Below are 19334 nucleotides of genomic sequence, written 5' to 3'. Positions count from 1 at the left end.
CGGTCTTGTGAAAAGAAAAAGAAAAAAATCAATGCAATTACAGCGAGACAGATGACTTCAGTTACAAGTGTAGATCCAGCGTGGCGCTGTGTCTCTAAATCGCAGGGGGAGCAGCTCGACCGTGCGCTGGAATATCCGCTATCATAATGTCAGCAAACAGTTACTGGCACGAGGAGGAGTGTGGATGGATGGATAGATATCCATCAGTACCCCTCACTCACCTCTCACTGTGAGCTTGCTGTAGAGTTGGGAGTTCATCTCTTTGTCGCGCTGGTAGCGTCGCACCTCATCCACGGCCTCTCGCGCCATCGTGACGGCTAACACGAAACCCTGAGTGACAGAAGAGCACTTTTAAAAACACAAATCTCACCATAAACATTTAGAAAGATAAATTTATACCAGATTCTGATTTTTTTTTACACTTTTTAATAATAATAGTGATAATAATATCTGTATTTGTACTGTATCACACTTACAAAGTGCTTCAAAAAAATATCATAAAAACAAATAAAAAAAGAATAAAAAGAGAATAAAAACACTAAATGGCTGACAGAAAATAGACAAATAAGAGTTTGTGTCTAAAAAACATTAGGAAACTTCAACCTGAAAATATTTGTCAATAAACAAATCGATTAATCTACTAATCGCTTCAGCTCTAACTGGCTTTTTTTTGCATGTCAATATTCATGAATCATATTAGAAGAATGTAAAACATTACAGTTTTAAACCACCATGAACAACATCTGTACACATGAGCAACATTTTTGGCAAAATCCAGGTTTTATACATACAAATCATTTACTGGAATTAAGCGCCATGATTTGTGCAATTTACCAGAGGAGCCCAGTACGTGTACAGATATCCGATCTTCAGCGACGGCACAAACTGGGAACAGGCCACCACCAGGAAGTAGAGGTTGAGGAAGAACTTGAACTGCTGGTAGAGAACCTGAGAGGAGAGCGAGAGGGAGGAAGGAGACGAGGATTCAGCGAAGGTGAGTCAGAGACGACGACGGAGCCGCCCAAAAAAAAAAGACAAAGAGGATGCGGCGGCAGGATGGGTTACTGTGGAATAAGATACACGCTGATGCTGTTAACTTTACATTAAGCTAATGGAAACTCTGACAGTTTAACAAACTCTTCTTTCAAATGGTGTTCAGGGTTATGGATTTCACATTGCAGGTTTTACAAAGTACAAGACAAACAGTGCTGATAAACCAGCGTAATGTAATGGATGAAGAAGAAAAACAGGATAACTTTCGTGATTCACTTACACCAAAGTGCCACCTGTAACGTACCGAGGGGCTCTTTGCTAATGGGCCGTCCTTCCACGGGGCGCCCCGCACCACTCTATTCATCTAAGGTCAGATTTTGAATAATGTTTGCAATAATTAGAGTCTAGTGTCTGGTCACAGATTATCAGGGACCATGTGATCAATGGATGACGCACTGCAGTTAATGAAGCCACCCCTCCCTGACCTTTAGGGGGGGGAATGCTCACTGCTAAACTCAATTTGTGAGTATTTAATAATTCAAAGTGGAAGGCGAGGAGAAGATGAAAAAAACCAGAATATCTACGTCTCTAATAGACAGTTGACATTTTACGGCCTGGGCCAAAGGTGGTCCTCTTCCATCATGGGGCCGTTTGCTTTTTAATAAGTAACCGATGGCTCCCTAATGTCCCCTCCTTCACTTAATGACAGAGTAGTTAACAAGTAGATGCAGTGGCTGCTACTGCGCTTTACAAACTGCGAATCTGTGAAACGATCATCGTATTTTTTAAAGGATGAACCACTGCGGGCGGACTGTAAAAGTTAGTAAGAGTGGCAAATCACAAACCAATGGGTGATGTTACAGTGGTGTCTACGTTGTTATCTGAACTCCGAACTCACCCCAGGCACGAAGGTGAAGATGTTGTACTTCTGGTTCTTGATGCCGTTCTTGGGATACTTCTCTTCACACTTCTCCGGGCAGCCGAGCCAAACCGTCCGGGCCTTCAGCTCCTTCCGCCTCCGACACACGTGGACCAGGCAGTCACAGCAGCTGAGGGAGAAGGAGGACGTCAATTTTGTGTAAAACAAACAAAACACGTAATTGATTAATTGAGTTATGGAAGATCACCCTGTGGTCGAACAGGTTGCCTTGTTTTAAGGAGTTTTGGGAAACCTCAGGACTAAAACTTCTGGCTAACCAAGTACAATAAAGAAAGATACTGGATTATTCATGCAAATGTTGTGATTCAACAAGTACCTTTTTGAATTACATACAAGTATTACAAAACGATTTTCAAGTAACGAAATGTTTTATTGATATTATGATTTTTTTTTAAGAAGACACAAGTAAAACCTTATATAATACAGTTTTTATTATTATTTTTAATGAAGGATCAATTTGTTTGAAGCTGGTTTTTACATTATATTTATGCTTCGTTTTTTTTAAAAACACAAATCACCATAATTAACAGTAAATCGAGTCCTCAAACTAGGATGATGAGAAAATAATGACAAAAACTAACTTGAGTCTACTGAAGTTTTCAAAAAATATGAATTTGCAGCTTATTGTATTTTCATCATAACATTGTTTTCTTTCATTTTCATTAGTTTTTACCAATCCCCGGATGGTTTTCACGTAATTTGTAACATTTGTGCCGATACGTAAATAACGACCTTTTACACAACGGGCCGCTCTCTCAACAAATATCAGGACTTCACCGCTCAACAGCCTCATTCCTAATCCGGTTCCTCAGCCGTTAAATCAATTGTGGCCACCGAGCTGCCACAGCTGTTGTTGCCCTGCTAACATCCGACACAGCTCCAACGTTATTTATACCCCTGCTCTTGTCGGAGTTAATTAGATCTTTGAGGCATCTTTTGGCAAAATTTGTATGAAAGAAGGCATTTGCTTGGAAATGATCTGGAAACTTTAGTAATCTCTCCAGCAGGGAATTTCCTTGCTGATGCTGCAGCGGGAGTCAGACACTTTCAAGAGCGTGAGTGTGTATGCAGACAAATATAAGAAGACACATATTTGCCTTTGTTTTCCTTTTTCAAATTTTACCTCACTAGAGCCTTTTCCTATAAAATATCATTCATGCGATATTTAGCGAAACGCCAAGAAGAGATTAGAGAAGAAACACATTGATATTCACTTTTTCAAAGAGTATTTGACTTTCTATCAACCTGCTAATGACTACAATGGAGCTTATCTAGCATATCTGATATCAACCGCAAACAGCCGCGCAAGCGTGGGGGTAAATTACAAATGCTAGCGGCTCGATTGTGAGCGTGACCTGAACCGGCACCTGGGGGAAAAGCGAGGGGAGAGTGCGTCGGTGTATACCGTCACGCCGATAGAACTTGGCTTTTCCACTTTTTAAGCAAGTTGGCAAAACATGAAAACTAAATAAATCAACTTTGGTTTAAAAAGGTCTTGTTTGCGTTGGCCCCCGGCTGCCGCTCCGCTCCGCCCGCCGCCCGTCTCTGTGCACTCCCGAGTCCAGATTCATAAGAGCGATTATTTGAGCAAATGAATGCTATTCAAATAATATGCCATTTGAACAGTCGGGGCTTATTCAGCGTGAATTATTTGCGTTTTATAATCCCACACTAAGCACACACAAAATTACTGGAAAGCATCAAACTGGTCAGCTGTGAAAAATCCGATTTGTTCATTAGTGGGGGTGGGGTGGGGGAGGGGGAGGATCAATATGCGGCTTTTCAGCTGGAGATGCATCACTATCAACCAAAAAAAAAAAACACAGGATATTCTGTGAAATTCCTCCGTCGGTAAATGTGACTTTCTGGGCACTGGAGTGCTGCGCAAACATTTGTTTATTAATGTGACACTTTATTGTTCTGGCATAAACAAACACACTCTCTCTCTCCCCCTCTCTCTTAGCCAGAAAACCTGAGCATCTTTAGAGGACAAAACCTGTCAAATTAATCATTAGCCGGATAAAGCGCCGCGTTCTCCCTGTTTGACCTGATGGTGCGCATCAAGGAACTCGACCAAAAATATGCCCTTATCCTCTGTTGTCACTTCACGCACAGCTACCGGTGCGTTCGAAATCCAAACTGATCATCGCCGACATTATACACGTACACATACGTTTACTGACGGAGACAAAACACAACTTTCAGAGCGGGTTAAAGGGCAATGACTCATAATCATTAAATGTGCAGCAGAGTCTTTCATTTGAAGCTTAAAAGAAGAACATACCTGTATCTGTGTACTTTATCTCTATAAATAACTGATCTCTAAACTATTCTTAGGCTATTATCTTATAGTTAACCGGCACCCTTTATGTTTAGAGATCTGATATAGAGGTCGCAATGTATGAATCTTATACAAGTAGCGTAATAGGTTTACAATAAAAACACTCAAGGACACTCAAGTGCAGTCGGTAATAGATGGTATAAGAGGCAGAGAGAAGAAATATTTCTATTATTTTGTTTGTTGTTAATTGTTTTTTTAATATGAAAAGGTTTCAGCGACACAAGACCAAAATGTGTCTGAGCATCATTTCTTTATGTCATCATGCAGAGATTTTTTTGCCAACACTGTACTTAGAGATGTTACAATTCTGATCCAACAGAATCAGAAATGCCTCTGATACTGCTGAAAAATGCAGAATCGGGCATAGGCGAATACGCAAATATATGTACTGATCCGATACCACGTCTTTAAAGTAGTTTCACCCATTTTCTTTTCCTGGAAATTACGTCTACAAAACAGCAGTACCAAACACTGGCAAGTACTTTTTTTAGAGCAGGGAAGAAGAAGTGATTTCACTTTGTGTAGCATTAGCCAGTGCCATTGCCAAATGTCAGCAATATTTCACGCTGCAAATGTTCTTTATTGTTGTTTTACAGTTACTGTCAGAATGATATTGGAACATATCTAACTGTTTTATCAATAACTTATTAAAAAAACAAAACATCGAACTCCAGATATACCTGCCACAGAGGACCTTCCACCCCCCGAGGAGAAACCAGCCGAGGCCTCTCTGTCTCTGGTTGACTCTGGCCCGGGGCAGCGTCTGGTAGTCGCTCTCATCGTTCTCAAAGCCTTCCTCCGACATCATCAGAGGCATCTCATCCAGGTTGGAGGGTTCATCTTCTAGAGAGTATCTGTGAGGACAGTCAAACACAAACAACCACCTGACATTAGAACAGTTGAATTAGGACACAAAGTATTAGTCACCAACCTTTGCTTTTTACGTTTACACACAGTTGGAACTTAACAACATGCATGGTACATTATTAGCCCCAGAGTTTCTTGCTTTGGGAATCCCACCTGATCTGAGTACATAATAATTGAACTCTTGACCCAGTGGAAATGTGGGTTGGTTGGTAAAAAAAAGGTTTTACTGGCTCCCACGCACATCACAGGCCTAATTGCCAGAAGTTGTCCACACACAGCGCCGTCGATGGAAAAGCTCCATCAGTGTGACTCTCTAACAGCTTCGGAGCCACTGATCTGTAAGTGCAGTTTGACCTCCATAATGAGGCCGGACGAGTTCACCACAGGGCCCCGCAAACTCTCGTGAAGGCCATTAATGAGAGCCAGGGGAAGGGAACAGAGAGTGGCAGAGGAGGTGTTTCCCATTTGTAGTCTTTTTTTAAATGTGATTTTGAACAAGAGGTGATTAACATCAATGCATTGAAGCTCTCCACTTTCACTTCTTTCTTTGGTTCTTCAGCCAGACGGTACTTCCAAAAGTCAAGACCAATTCAATCATACTCTTTTCCAAATTAGACCCAAATCCAAAATAGGTATCAGGGTCCCCCCCCCCCATGTAATATTGTTCTGCATGAACATACTGTGCTAACGTCACAACAGTGTGAAAGATGGACGACGAGCGAGAGGAGGGAGGGAGGGAGAAGGTACAATAAAGAGGAAGAGAGGAAGAAAGAAAGAGAGGACAGAGCGACTGCGGTTCGCATTTAGGCTCCAATTCGGGCTGAAGACTTCTTGAATCTTTGTAAAATTTATTTTGCCTGTAGAAAAAAAGAAATCCGTCTCTGCAGCTGTCCACCTCGTGCGCTTCACTTTCATACTTCTTCTCCCACTACAAATTAAAGTTTGCACTATAGCAGCCTGCGTTTAATAAAATCCCCTAACTCTAAAGTGAAATATTTAATTCACCGCGTTTCTCTCTCTCTGAATCTCAACCTTTCTCCATCAGTCACCGTTCTACACAAATTCACAGCAACACGCAGATGCCAGGCAAATACCACATTACAATATCTCATACAGTGTTTCCCCTAGGTTTAGTGGTTTGGGGGGGGGGTGTGTTTCACAAATCACGTTAATTTTCATCCACAATCTTTCATACAGGATTGAGGAATAAGGTGTATAAGGAAAGTGAGCTGAAATAACTTCTGCTTTATAATTAAAATATTAAAAATAAAATAAATATATATTTTTTAATTAAAATCAATTTGACATTCCAGGGGGGGCGGGGGCTCCCGTTAGGGGGGCGGGGCGCCCTCCCAATTCAATGGTAGGGGAAACACTGTCATGCAATGCAAGTCTGTGCATCACACTCATTGTACGTAGTCGTTGGTGCAATTCAATTTGTGAACATCAACACCCATTGTTTTAGGATTTTGAAGTTGAAAGAGAAAGGTAGAGCCAATTCAAGTAACACAAAACCAGCCCTACAGTTTACTATCAGTTATGTTTCATTTGAGGACCTGAGTGAAAAGATGGAGTGAGAGTGAACTGGAGCAAGAGTCAAAATATATGATGCCGCCCCTCCTCCTTCCTTCCTTTCTTCCTTCCTTCCTTCCTTCCTTCCTTTCCCGACCGAATCAAGAAGTTGCCTCTGTGAAGTTTGTCTCTGTCTGCCATGTTTGTTTTTTCTTGTTTGTTTACGTTTGGCGTCGTGCGTCAGAAACGATAGTAGGAAGGAAATCTGAGACTCCCCGGATGTCAGGAAAACACAGTTGTCATCCTAGTTTCAGTCTGGGAGAGAGAAAAGACAAATGCGCAATGAGCAACAACACAGAGGGAGCATGTCATGTGATCTCAAATCAGACGCCTGTTGTCAACAGAGATGTGTCACCGACCTGCGCAAACTTGAGAGCCTGTAGCTCCGTTTGTAGCGGACCAGTAAAGGTACATTAAATACTTAAAATATTATGAATTCTCATGTGTGATGGAATGAGCACAGGGGAGGAGAGGGAGCTGTCAAACGAGAGAGAGAGAGAGAGAGAGAGTGCGAGGGAGCTAGCCGAGCTAGCAACACAAGCTAACCGCTACGATCACTAACTCGGGAGCCCCGGGAGCAACGCGAGTCGGCCGGGAGCAAACATTTTCACTCGGGCGGGTGATTCGACCAGACGGGAGCAGCATCAGCAGCCCGCCGCCGGCCCCGTCCGTACCTTGAGTGTCTGGCGGCGTTGTAATGCGTGATTCTCTTCGAGTTCTTCCGCAGCGGATTCAGCAGGATGCTGTCAGCCATCTTGGCTGGACAGTGTGCGTCATGACGTCACACCGAGAAGTAGAAAAACAGAGGACGCTCAAGCGCTGTGTTGCGTTCACGTACTGCGCAAAACATATCGTAACTGTGAAACTCGTCGCCGAACAGGACAGTGGTACAGTACTACGATGCGTGGTTTGGGCTTATAAAACATAAATATGGTATTTTCTTACCACCCATAGTAATTATGTCACAACATAGCTCCTTTTTAAAAGAACAACAATCTACAAATAAATGTTTCTTTGACCAAGAGTAGGCCTTAATGAACGTAACATTGTTGAATGTGATGCTTTCCGGGAGACGTCGAATGCAGCATACGTGATTGGTCAGTCACTGCCTAGTGAAAACAAAATGTATAGATTCTGAAACATTGTCTGGAGCGTGAACCAGAAACGTGTATAAGCATAAAAAAATTAAATTAGAAACAAACAACTGTTCCTCGCTTGGTTTAAAATGAATTTAGATGACGAAGTGATGCTTTTGAAAGCCTTTAAGTAAGGCAACCTTTGAGTCGATACGGTCTCCTCTGTCATTTGTCTTCCTCCGTCCCACACATTTTCCTATCGGCAAGTCTAAAGCTGATAATTTTGTCGTTAATTTGTTTCCAACCAGCCGGTAATATTCCAGATATGTAAACTGTCTCCCAAAACAATTTGCAACAGCCATTTTCAATGAAATCTTGATTATTTTTGAATAATAATAATAAATACATTTTTAAAAAATGTTAAACTTCCACAAAAGCACAAAAATGCTGCCGCTTGAGTAGGACTTAGTTTACTGCAGCTGACACTTGTTTTATAAAATGTTATAAGACTGATTCTTTTGGGAGAGAAAAAAAATCCCGGCCTACAAAATAACAAAACAAGTTTGCAAAAGTGTTTCTGAAAAATTATGCGAAATTACGTGGCAGAGTTCTGTCCATGTGGAATTTTGATCTCGACTGTAACAAGTATAAAGTAACGTGTGAAATGACATGAAGACAATTGATCAGTATTTTCAGTGTTTAAACAGTGAGCAAGTAAAGTGAACATACAGGCAGGTTTGTTCTATTTCTTTCTTGTTTTTTTATTCGGTCCAACTGTTGTTTAAGAATGAAAATTTCTCACCATGACATTGACAACAGACCATTGCAGTGTTGTAACCGTGGGTACCTATGAGCATACTTTGTGCTTTGCACCAGCTAGCAGCGTGGGGCGGCTGTCCGGAGGAGATAGCAGACTCTTTGCATTATTGATTTGAACACGTGTTCCCTTCTTTCAGAGCAGCCATTCATCTAAGCACCGTAGGAATTCTCAGGGCACACGTTAAAACAGCTTAGAAAAAACATTCACAAATGACTGCAAAGTAAAATAGCAAAAATGTGAATACCCTACTATTCTCTGTCAATTGATAAAAAGTTCTTTTTTTAAGTCTATATATATAATACATAAGAACAAACAAGGGGTCTTACAAATATTTTTAACGTCCGTAACAGTTTGCATAAGTATTTCAGTAAGCGTTTGTCTTTATTCAATTGATTCCAATTTCCTTGCTGTCATCAATCAGCATGGAGAAATGTCTGTCCATGCCCGTCTTGGTGAGACTGGTTATGGGACTTCCTGCGCTGCTCACTCTGTCCATGCCAGCAGTCAGAGGGTGAAGCTGAGAGATGCCTCTGTTCTGGATCACGGAGATCTCGTTGTTCTTCATGGCCAGGCTGTTGGTGATAGCCGTCGCGTAGCGGTTCCAAAATCCAGGGTCTACATTCATGGCTCGCGCCGCCAGGTCCTTCTGAAACATCTCCCCGAACTTCGCGGCCTCTCCGCCCAGCAGGGCCATGGGGTTCTCCACCGACAGCCGCCTGCCTCTCCTGGCCGGCGCGTTGTTCCACATGTGGGTTCCCATGTGAACCTGAAACGTTTAGTTAAATAAATAAATGAAATAGAAGGTCTCAGCTTGAATGCAGGCAGCACAGGAGAAAATAATCCATTATTTACCTTCAGATTGCCTTTAGTGGTGAACGCCCTGCCGCAGATGGAGCAGACGAACGGTTTCTCGCCGGTGTGTGTGCGCTCGTGAATCTGCAGAGCGCTGGCCGAGGAGAAGTTCTTCCCGCAGGCGTTGCAGTTGTGCTGCTTCGGCGTGCGTCGGGGCGGCGCAGGGCCGAGCAGGGAGGTCATCGCCGGGCTGCCGACTGACGGATAAGCCGGAGGGATGTGGACACTAAACGGCGGGTGCTGGCCCTCGTGCGCGTGGTGGTGTTGCTGACCGTGACCGTTCACCTCAGTTTTTACGTTGGCCGACGCCGTGCTGGTAACCAGGCTGGGGAGGCCGTGACCTGCAGCTGAAAGCAAAATGCACAAAATGACAAATCAAATTTTCTGCAGACGAACAAGGAGAATATTTGAAGAGTGCAGTGACACTTTTGTGCGTTGGGACACTTGTGCTAACTGTACCCCTGTCTCTGCTCAGCTGGAAAGACAAACTGTAGGGAGCCTCTTCTTTCACACAGAGTTTGCCGGGTTGTATTCCTCGCCGCTCCTGGGCCGCTGCAGCTGCCGACGCAGAGGTGGGAGACTCAGATTGCTCTCTCTTCACCGACGCTGCCAAAGGCTCCCGGGCTTCTGGCCTATTGTTTTTCACCGCAGGCGAGTTGATCGTCACGCTCTCCGAGTTGCTCTGAACGGGAGACGCGGATGCACGAGGTGAACAGGAGGATTCCGACACAGTTGGGCTGCTCTCGCTGGAGTTCTCTGCCCTTTTCTCCGATAGAGCACATTTAATGTGGAGCTGGCTACTGTCGTTAAATCCATTGGCCAGGGGTTTCATGCCGAACGAGTGGTTCAGGCTTACGGTCGAGTCAATCATCCTCATTTGGTTCTCCAGAGCTGCTATACTTGAAACAATGGCGAATGAGTTAGGAGGAGTGTTACAATCATAGATCAAGGGTTTAGAGGGACTCACATATTCCTTCATAAGTTCTACCTCCTCCTCCTCTTCCTCAATATCGTCCTCCATTGAAATGTCATCCATGAAGTCATTGCCATTGCTGCTGAGGCTGTCAAAGCTCTTCCCGTTGATGGAGATGTCGCCGTCCATCTCCTGAAGCCCGTGCACAAGTGCCGAATCTGAAATGTGCCCGACCATGTGCATTCGGATATGCTGCTGAAGAACAACAGCGTTGGTGAACTTCTTCTGGCAAATGGGACACGAGTGATGCACCTGAACCGGAGGGTTTTCCCTGTGGACGCCAATGTGCGTCTTCAGGTTGCCTTTGGTGGTAAAGGCCCGGTCGCACACTTTGCATTTATAGGGCCTCTCCCCGGTGTGAATGCGATAGTGCATCTTCAGCGCACTCTGACAGCTGAGGACACGGTGACAGAGCATGCACTGGTTGGGGTCCGTTATCTTTTTGTCGATATTCTCCACCAGCTGCTGAAGCTTTGAGGTTTCAGACGTTTGCATAGAATCCAGGAGGCCACCCGTCGGGGATTTGGTTTCATCGGAGTTGAGCGAGAACGGCGGAGAGTTGGGGACAGGGGACGCCGAGGTGACCGGTTCGGGTGTGGTGGCCAAACGTGGGATCGCAGTGCTGCTTGTTTCTGTTACCGGGGTGGCCCTCAGCCTCAGGGTGAAGCTCTGGGGCAGGTGTACTCCCTCCGTTTTCAGTACATTGGATGCTTCTGTCTCAAGGCTAGACTGTGGCGACTCTGAAACAGGGGAGAAGTGAGCCTCACCGCCTCTGTGGCTAGGTGACAAAGATACACATTCACCGGGCGATTGGAGATTTGGTTGGTAGGGAGACTTAACGGATGGTGTTACGCTAACAGGGTCATTTGAGCCGCCGATGTTTGCCAGAGTGGAGGAAAGCGGAAGACCCATGGTGGCTGGCAGAGTTGCTACAACAGGTTTGCTCTCCAGCCACGAGGTGACGGGTTTTTCTGGAGGAAGGGACATTCCATAGGGAACTCCTGAACTTGTTGGCACATTGTCTAGATATTCTGGCACCGGGTAGGGGTTCATCTGAACATGGGGATACTTCTCTTTATGCCTCTGAAAGTGCACCTTTAAGTTCCCCTTTGTGGAAAAGCGGTTGCCGCAGATGTTGCATTTGAAGGGCCGCTCTCCTGTATGGGAGCGCAGGTGGATCTGCAGAGCGCTGTCGCTGCCAAATACTTTGGCACAGAACCTGCATTTATGCTTGAAGAAGGGTTCCTCTGGGCCGGGCTTCGTTTCAAACAAGGAGACGCTAGACAGTTTCCCTTTCCTGTGCTTCATCAGGGCAGCAAGAGGATCAAGTGCATTAGCTGTGGCAGCGATGCTAGCCAACGGATTGGGGAAAATTACACTGCTGGGGGGGCTCTGAGGTAGAAATGGCAGGCTGGAGGAGGGGCTGAGGAGGCTGCTCCGCCCCAGGGACAGTGGGCTGGAAGAGCTCAGTGTCTGCGTACAGCCCATGCTGCTAGAGTGCGAGCCTGTGTAAGGAGGCAGAAATGTGGAAATGCTGCGGCTGCTGGAGAGAGATGGAGTTGAATTTTCTGAGGAAGCTGAGGTACACGTAACGTCTCTAAAGGTGGACTTCCCACGCACAGTTTGGAAGGGGATGTTTTGTGACTTTTCAAGCACAGACGGCAAAGAAACCGCAGCCTGTCCATTGCAGTTGGAAGGCATCGTTCCTGACAGTGGCAGGACGGGAGGACGGATGATGCCTTGGGAGGGGAAAGGGTTCGGCGCCAGACACAGGGATCTGGAGATCGGGTTTAACGCAGCTTGCGTCGGTTGCCTGTTCATGACGGCTACCTGGCTGCAGATCTGCTCAATGAGCTGCAGCTGGTGGACCTGTTGCTGCTGCAGAGCCAGCAGGTGCTCCAGGATCACCGGGATGGCTGCCGAAGCCGCCTTCCCTCCCGTACCAGTGCAGTTGATCCCCTGGGAGAACTGGGCTACGGCCACTCTGGTGCTGTGAAGGATCTCCAGAGTCACATTTGTACTGGGAATGCTGTAGCTGTCAGCTGCCGACGTCTGGGGAGAAGTGGACTGAGCCGAGCCAGGAGGCTGGGGGCCGGAGGTTGGGGCGTATTTATCCTGTGGGCGATGATCAAGCTCCATGGCTTCCTCCTGCTCCCTGCCATCCTCCAAATGATCCAGACTGTCGCCATTCGCCAGCGTCTCTCCCAGCTCAAAGCCGGCGTCTGTGGATCCCGCTGGGGACGAGACACTGGACACAGTGCTCGGAACCGGAGAGGGTCCCGCGGGAGATTCCTCAGGAACAGACATCCCTTCATTGTCCTTCACTATCAGCACCAAGGGATCCTCAGTGCAGACTTTCTGATGCTCGCTCAGCTCAGTCCAAGTGAAGAACTCCGCACAGCATTTGTCACAGATGTGCGTGTCCTCACCGCTGTGGCAGCCTCCATCCGTCTCCTCTCCCTCCACGCCTCCCGTGACGCCTGGAGGGGAAATCAAACAAGATTAAGAATGCAAGATTGACAAATTATTACATCCTGATATTTCACCAGTGGGACCTTTTTATTCCGTTATCACTTTGTAATTAATCGCCACACGCCCACTGTTGAGTCCATCTTTCCAAACAACAAATGTTGTGAGGACAGGCTTTGTTCAAACCCACTGAACTTCAGATTCCACAAGAGATCGCACAAGTGTCCAAAGATAACAAACATGTCAAGTTGAAATTATGCAAAAGACATCTGGAAACATTTCATTTTAAGTAAAAAGAAAGAAAGTATTTCACCCAAAACGATTGGAGTAAACCTGACACTGTCATTGAGTAACAGGTCTCATAAAAAGTCTTTTCACTCTCAACCTCAGTGTTCGGATATTAACAATCCTCCAGAAAAAAAAATCAATGCGGTTCAGTGAAGTTATCTGACCTCTCAATTGTGCACTCACACAGATAATGAAATCCCATACAGTATATTGATCTTCTGTGCGTTCAAACATTTCAGTAATGTGTCTCATCTTTCAACAAACAATTGAGGGGTTTAACACGTGTTGGTCAAAGAGTGTGACATTTTGTCTTCATCTGAAATAAAGGTTTTTAAAACATCAGGACAGTTAAAAAAAAAAAAACGGAAAATCTCTGATTTGATTCTCAAACACTTTACTGTGATTTAAATTTTATTTTATGCACTAAATCTTAGTCATATGAAACAAGTTATAAATTGCTATAAATAATATTACTGTATGACTGATTGTGCTCAAACTGCCCATTTTCAACACAACCAGACAATCAATAGTGTATTAATCACCTCAATCTCTAATATCACAGCTTCCGTACAGTGCAGTTTCTAATACAGTTGGTGACAGGTGCAAAGTTTTTTTCAGTTTTACATGTAAGCAAGCGCTAAATTTACAGGAAAATGAAAGTGGAGGAAACCAATGACAGGCCCAGAATATCCTGGTGTGATGTGATTCTGAGCTTTTTAATCAAATCATGACAGTTGGGTGTCTCTGCAAAACAAATCCTGTCATGTCTCACACGTGTCAAAAACTCAGCGTTCAGACGCCCAGTTTCCCTCGGCCGCCTTTTTAGAAGCTGCTCTCTGACGCTGTTTGTGACAAGATATTTAGATTTTCTAGAATCAGCGTTGCATCTGCTCAGGCTTTGCCCCATTAGGAAACAGACAGCAATACCAGATGGAAAGATCAGGGGAAATCAATAGAAAATGATTGTGTGACACACACACACACACACACACACACACACACACACACACACACACACACACACACACACACACACACACACACACACACGCACACGCACGCACACGAGCACGGGTCCCTACACCAATTTAAGAATAACATTTTTTCTTTTTAAGTAACAACATTATTAAAAAGATGCATTTTAATGAGGTTAAGGTTTCGGGAACTTTTTTGGTTTTTAATTTTCCCGAAAACATCCAGAAAAAAAATTACTTTCTGCCACATGACCACTGTTTCACAACGACCTGTGTGTGTGTGTGTGTGTGTGTGTGTATGTGTATGTGTGTCTGACTGTAATATGAATGTGTGTGTGGTTGAAGTGTTTCTGTACGTATGTGTGTGTTTTTGTGTCAACACGTTTCACTGTGTTCCGCCTGCTTAAATAATTAGTCCCACCTTGCTCGAGCAAAACAAAGACGTCCATTGTATTTACATTTATATTAATAACCTCGACAAATCCTCATGCAAACACACAACACAGTGTCCGTATTACTGATGAAATACGTTAATTAATATATATTACATGCTTTAGTTTTTAACATCTGACATATTCAATAATTATTTGAACGTGATTCTGCTGAGAAGAGAAAAGGCGCAGCGAGAGTTGTGTGAGTCAAACCTCTCTGAAAGTCAAACTCATCAAAAGTAAATAATCAGAGTCCTCGGCTCACACGGTGGGTGGTCCGAGGATCACCAAGGCGATTCGGCAAACACAGGAGCGAAAACACTTTCACTGTTGTAGCTCGGGATTATGTTTTGGCTTCGTAACATTCACTTCCAACGAAAACAGAGATCAGGAGAGATCAGCGTTGATTTAAAACCCCTTGCATATATTTCCAAACACAATAACACGGAGAGAAATTTATTTAAAAAAATGTCACCCTCGCTCAATCCGTCATGTTCAAGAGCCGAGAACAGATTTATGTCCGTCTCTTGTTGTGTGGTTTGGCGATGAGGAGGAGGAGGAGGAGGAGGAGGAGGAGGAAGAGAAAAAAAGAAATCATGAAGCTGCAGCTGAAAAGCAAACAGACTGTCAGCCGCGGCGTTAGTCCTCGCTGCGTGACCTCCGGGGGCTGCGGGGGTCAACGGTTCAGATGTACTAATTGTATTATGATCCAGACATGGAGCACTTGCCCCCTCGCAGGGTGAGGCTCACAAAGGTTAAGTCAGCAGGCTCAATCAAAGCCCAGCTCGGGGTGGCGGAGCCCCCCGCCCGGGCTGCGGGGGCTGTGGGAGGGCCTGGGTGACGAGGGCCTCCTCTACACACTCGACACCTTTTCACAGCCACAAATGCTAATATGTGAGCGCGTATTTAAAAACACGAGCGCTGTGATGGGGAAGTTCTAAATTAATCAGTTCGACTGGCTCGATCTTTTAAAAGCTTTTAGAAGCCTTCGACAACTAACTAACAATAGAGGATTAATAAAGAACAATAATGTAGATAAACCCCCAAAAAAGACGTTAAATGAATTACAATAATTTAGATTAAATTGAAATATATTGACCATCGAGTGGCATCTGGCAGGATTTCTAATGATTTTGCGCCAAATTTAGGGAACGCGGAGCGAAATTCAATTTGAAATTCAGTCAATTTCTGGGCAAAACATTTGAATCTGATGATCAAAGGTTAATTCACGTCTAATTGATATGAGTTAGTGATCAGCTGTGAGAAGTGGATTTAATGGCTACACGTGGAGAAAAATGAAGCACTTTCATTTAATATCAAAATATTGGAAAGTGTGTGAGGCTTCTTGGTCATATCATAACACAGCCTGGCAATATGATTGAATAAAAGAGATCTTGTTACAAATAATATGGACAATGCTTAAAATTAATATTAATATCATACACACTCCAGGCCAAATGTTATAGGCTTAGAAAATGCTGGACATGGACACTGGGAGGTTAATCAATCTCTTTTTTGGATATATTTGTGAAATAATTTGTACTGGATATATAGGACGGGTCAATGAGGCAATACCCTGAAATACAAAAGTCCATACATGTGTCAATACACAAATAATTACAAGCCCCCTATTTTCTTTGAGGCCACATTTTCATTCTGCAGGCCTCTAACCCCAAAACACTGAATAACCTCAAACATAATTTGACGAAATTAATCCTTAACATAAAATATTACACCAAGGGCCCATTTGCATGAGTTTATACTGTATTTTAATTGACTGTACTTTTTTTTTCGAAACACAAAAGTTCACAACAAGGGCCCCGGTTCTCCTCCTCGCCCCCAAAGCTGTGACACATGTAGAAAATGAAATATAATAATCGTTGTTGATTTGGTTAAATTCATTTAATTTGTCAGTATTGACAAATCAGTTTGCTGTTTGTATTCCACAGCATATTAAAGTTGTTCAAATCAGAATGTGTTTGATAAAGTGATAACTTGTTCAAAATACCTTTTTGTGTCATAAACTTTTTCAGGGGCTGAAAACTTTCATTTGGCAAACTCCAGACGTGTGAAGGTTTCTGAAAACCAAACGATGATGAAAATATTAAAATGAATGTCTAATAAAATAAATAAACGTATAGGAGGATTCGGAATCTATAATAAAAATCCGTTCATCATCTTTTTAATTAGCAAAAACACAAAAGTTTGTTCACTATTTTTGGGGCATTTTCACCCCTGAAGCCTCCATCACCATCATCATCATCGTCAATTCTTTGTAATAAAAAAAAGCTGTTGAAAAAATGATAAATCCATTCTTGTTTTTTTGTTTTTTTACCAGTGATCCTAACAATAGAAGTAAGAATAAAAAAAATAAAAGATAAAAAGCCCAGTAAAAGTCGCCGAGAGCCACCCACCATCAGTGCGGATGAGTCCGGTCCGTGTCGCCTCCTCGTCCGACCTGAGGTGCTGCGGTCGGGCTTGCTTGCGGCGGGACATGTCGTCGTCGCTGCTGCTGCTGCTGCTGCTGCTGCTGCTTCTCTCTCTGTCTCTCGGCGACTCGCTGCCTTCGCCCTTTTCGCCGAAGCATCTACGCGCAGCGACTGGCACCGTTGCGCGCGCGCGGGGTCGGGGAAATGGGCGAGCGGCGGCTGGCGCTGGTGCCCGTGCGCAGATTGCGCATGTCAGTGTAATTATGACGGAGGGAAGAAGGAGGATAATGCTGTTTTACGACCCCCTCGCTAACCCTCCGCCGGGCGATTGGCTGCCGTCCAGCACAACTCACACTCGGATATGGAAATGAGGGACGGTGGGTTTTTGATAATAATGAGTTCACTTCCTGTCCGGTTGAGGTGCCAGGCGTCTTTTTACGCACGACTCCGCGGCAGTTCCCACATGGTTCAGTCCGACCTACTCCGCTGAGTTGAGTGTTTTACGCGTTTTGGAGCCGTCTTTGGTTCAACTTCGTGGCCAGATGGCGCATCTCCGTGTGGTCCCGTTGGACTTAACCTGGACTTGTTTCCCCCCCTGCCCGGAGCTCTTGGAGGATTCGGTGCCAAAAGAGACGCTCCCAGGACAGTTCCACCTGACGTCTCACTCAGGCTGCGCACAGACAGATGGACGCATGTCCCGGCTCAGTCACCCTGCCATTCTCTTATCCCGCGGAGGAGCTGATGCATGTGCAATGAAAACTGCGCAAAGTCCAGAATCGACAGATGCTTGCGTAAACGGAGACGACGTGAAACAACCTCACAGATTAGGATTTCGGAGGATTAAAAACGTGCGTAAAGTCAAAGTTTGCGCGTGAAAAACTCGCTCACGCACGGTCGCGGTAATATATAGGTCCGATCTCGGGAAGTGCGACTCCTCGGTTTGTCTGGAAGGCACCGGCACTCTCTCCTCGTTGCCTCCGCCTCCGGTGCATCACTAGATGACCCCCTTCAGCCCGGCTGCGATAGGCTACTGCCAGGAGACCGCAGGAGGTGTTGGAGCCCGTGCTCCATTGGCTAACGACCTCCCACAAATTTGGCGCCAGAGTAGAAGCGAAAAATGTCTCAATATTGGAGAAGAAGAAGAAGAAGAAGAAGAAGAAGAAGAAGAAGAAGAAGAAGCAGAAGAAGAGTCCTCTGAGTGATGGTCAGGGGTGTGTGGACAACCAACCCACCTGGAAGACGACAGTGCAGAGATCTTGAATTTTTAACACTAGACGTCCATTTTTTTAGTCGTTTGCAAGTTTTGAGGTTTGGCATATCCTTTTTTTTTTTTTTTTTACTTCAATCTTTCATTTGCCACAAGGGCTCCACCACAAACAGTCAAAATGATAAATCAATATGAGGCAAAGACCTATTTTAATCACCGTGTTGCTCCATTCTCCCGACTTTACTATTTCAAAGCCGAGGGGAACGAGTGAAGTGCACTTCGTCCGGAGCTGTAATCCCCCTTTTCAGGCTTTGTTCCAAAAACTTGTGATTATGTGGTATTAAAAAGATGCAGCTGGGGGGGGGGGGGGGCAGAATCAGCTGTTGATAATTGCAAGTGCTACACAACAGCCTGCTATTGATCCGCATGTCTCTTATTCCCCTGCTATGGAGAGATAAGGAGAACTCACTGCTGCCGGAATATAATTTCTTCTGACCTATCAGGTTTCTACAGACTTATGATGAATAGCCAGAGTGTGCTTATCTGGAAACTCAACCCCCGCTCCCCTACCTCTCCTCCCCTTGATTCAATATTGATTCTTTGTAACCAGCGTTAGTGCACAAAATCAAACTAGCAACTACTTGACCATGATCTCTTCCAGATTCTGACTTGGCCCACACCGACACCGACTCCACTCGCGCTCTTTAAGCACCACTTGGCTTTGATTATTCTCGTCCATCTGTACGTTCGGTATGATAAGCAATTGGAAATGTATCCGAACAAGGCCAATTTAACTGTAATAAATCATGTCCAACAAGGCATTCTGACTATAACTCTTCAGTTTGTCAAGAGTAAATGAATAAATGGAAATTTACACCAAATATAGACAGTCACATAAGACTTTCAGAATAAAGAACGCGTGATATACTGTAACATAACAGGTCTGCTACAAATATTACAAATATACATCTTTGTCTGTTGAACTTTTATCTTCATAGTTCCACAGATGTGTTATTCGTTTAATTTTGAGGCAATACCACATGGAGCTTTTGCCAGAATTTCAAAATGCTGAAATCCCAAAAACTTAAAGTGGCTTTTATTG

At 44.4% G+C, this 19334-nt stretch overlaps 2 protein-coding genes across 5 annotated transcripts in view; both read right to left on the bottom strand.

Moving 5' to 3' along the window:
- Positions 1–7487, bottom strand: part of atp9b (ATPase phospholipid transporting 9B) — a 35115-nt gene extending 27628 nt beyond the window's left edge. Inside the window, exons 1-6 of one of the 3 annotated variants that reach the window (XM_035621303.2) lie at positions 7388–7459; positions 6879–6968; positions 4955–5128; positions 1892–2042; positions 835–948; positions 222–330 (exon numbers count right to left, since the gene is read on the bottom strand). In XM_035621303.2, coding sequence (XP_035477196.2) covers positions 222–330; positions 835–948; positions 1892–2042; positions 4955–5091 — 511 coding nt within the window. In that variant the 5' untranslated portion in view covers positions 5092–5128; positions 6879–6968; positions 7388–7459. Of the gene's footprint in view, positions 1–221; positions 331–834; positions 949–1891; positions 2043–4954; positions 5129–6697; positions 6812–6878; positions 6969–7387 lie in introns of those variants that run through there. The other 2 variants (XM_035621302.2, XM_035621301.2) reach the window with 2 other exon arrangements.
- A 977-nt stretch (positions 7488–8464) lies between these two features.
- On the bottom strand, positions 8465–18046 carry sall3b (spalt-like transcription factor 3b). Of its 2 annotated transcripts, XM_035621300.2 has the most exons (5): positions 17011–17277; positions 16605–16674; positions 9921–12914; positions 9462–9808; positions 8465–9375 (listed from the first exon to the last, which is right to left on the bottom strand). In XM_035621300.2, the coding sequence occupies exons 1-5, from the start codon at positions 17011–17013 to the stop codon at positions 8995–8997; spliced, it is 3795 nt and encodes a 1264-aa protein (XP_035477193.2). In that variant the 5' UTR covers positions 17014–17277; the 3' UTR covers positions 8465–8994. The 2 variants fall into 2 exon arrangements, with proteins under 2 accessions (XP_035477193.2, XP_035477192.2); XM_035621299.2 differs by lacking the exon at positions 16605–16674 and having other exon boundaries at positions 8467–9375; positions 17011–18046.
- Between the last annotated feature and the right edge of the window lie 1288 nt (positions 18047–19334).

The sequence above is a fragment of the Scophthalmus maximus genome, chromosome 22 (assembly GCF_022379125.1).
Source record: "Scophthalmus maximus strain ysfricsl-2021 chromosome 22, ASM2237912v1, whole genome shotgun sequence".
Taxonomy (NCBI): Eukaryota; Metazoa; Chordata; class Actinopteri; order Pleuronectiformes; family Scophthalmidae; genus Scophthalmus; species Scophthalmus maximus.
The sequence above is the reverse complement of the archived record's forward strand: the minus strand, read 5'-3'. Positions and strand labels throughout refer to the sequence as shown.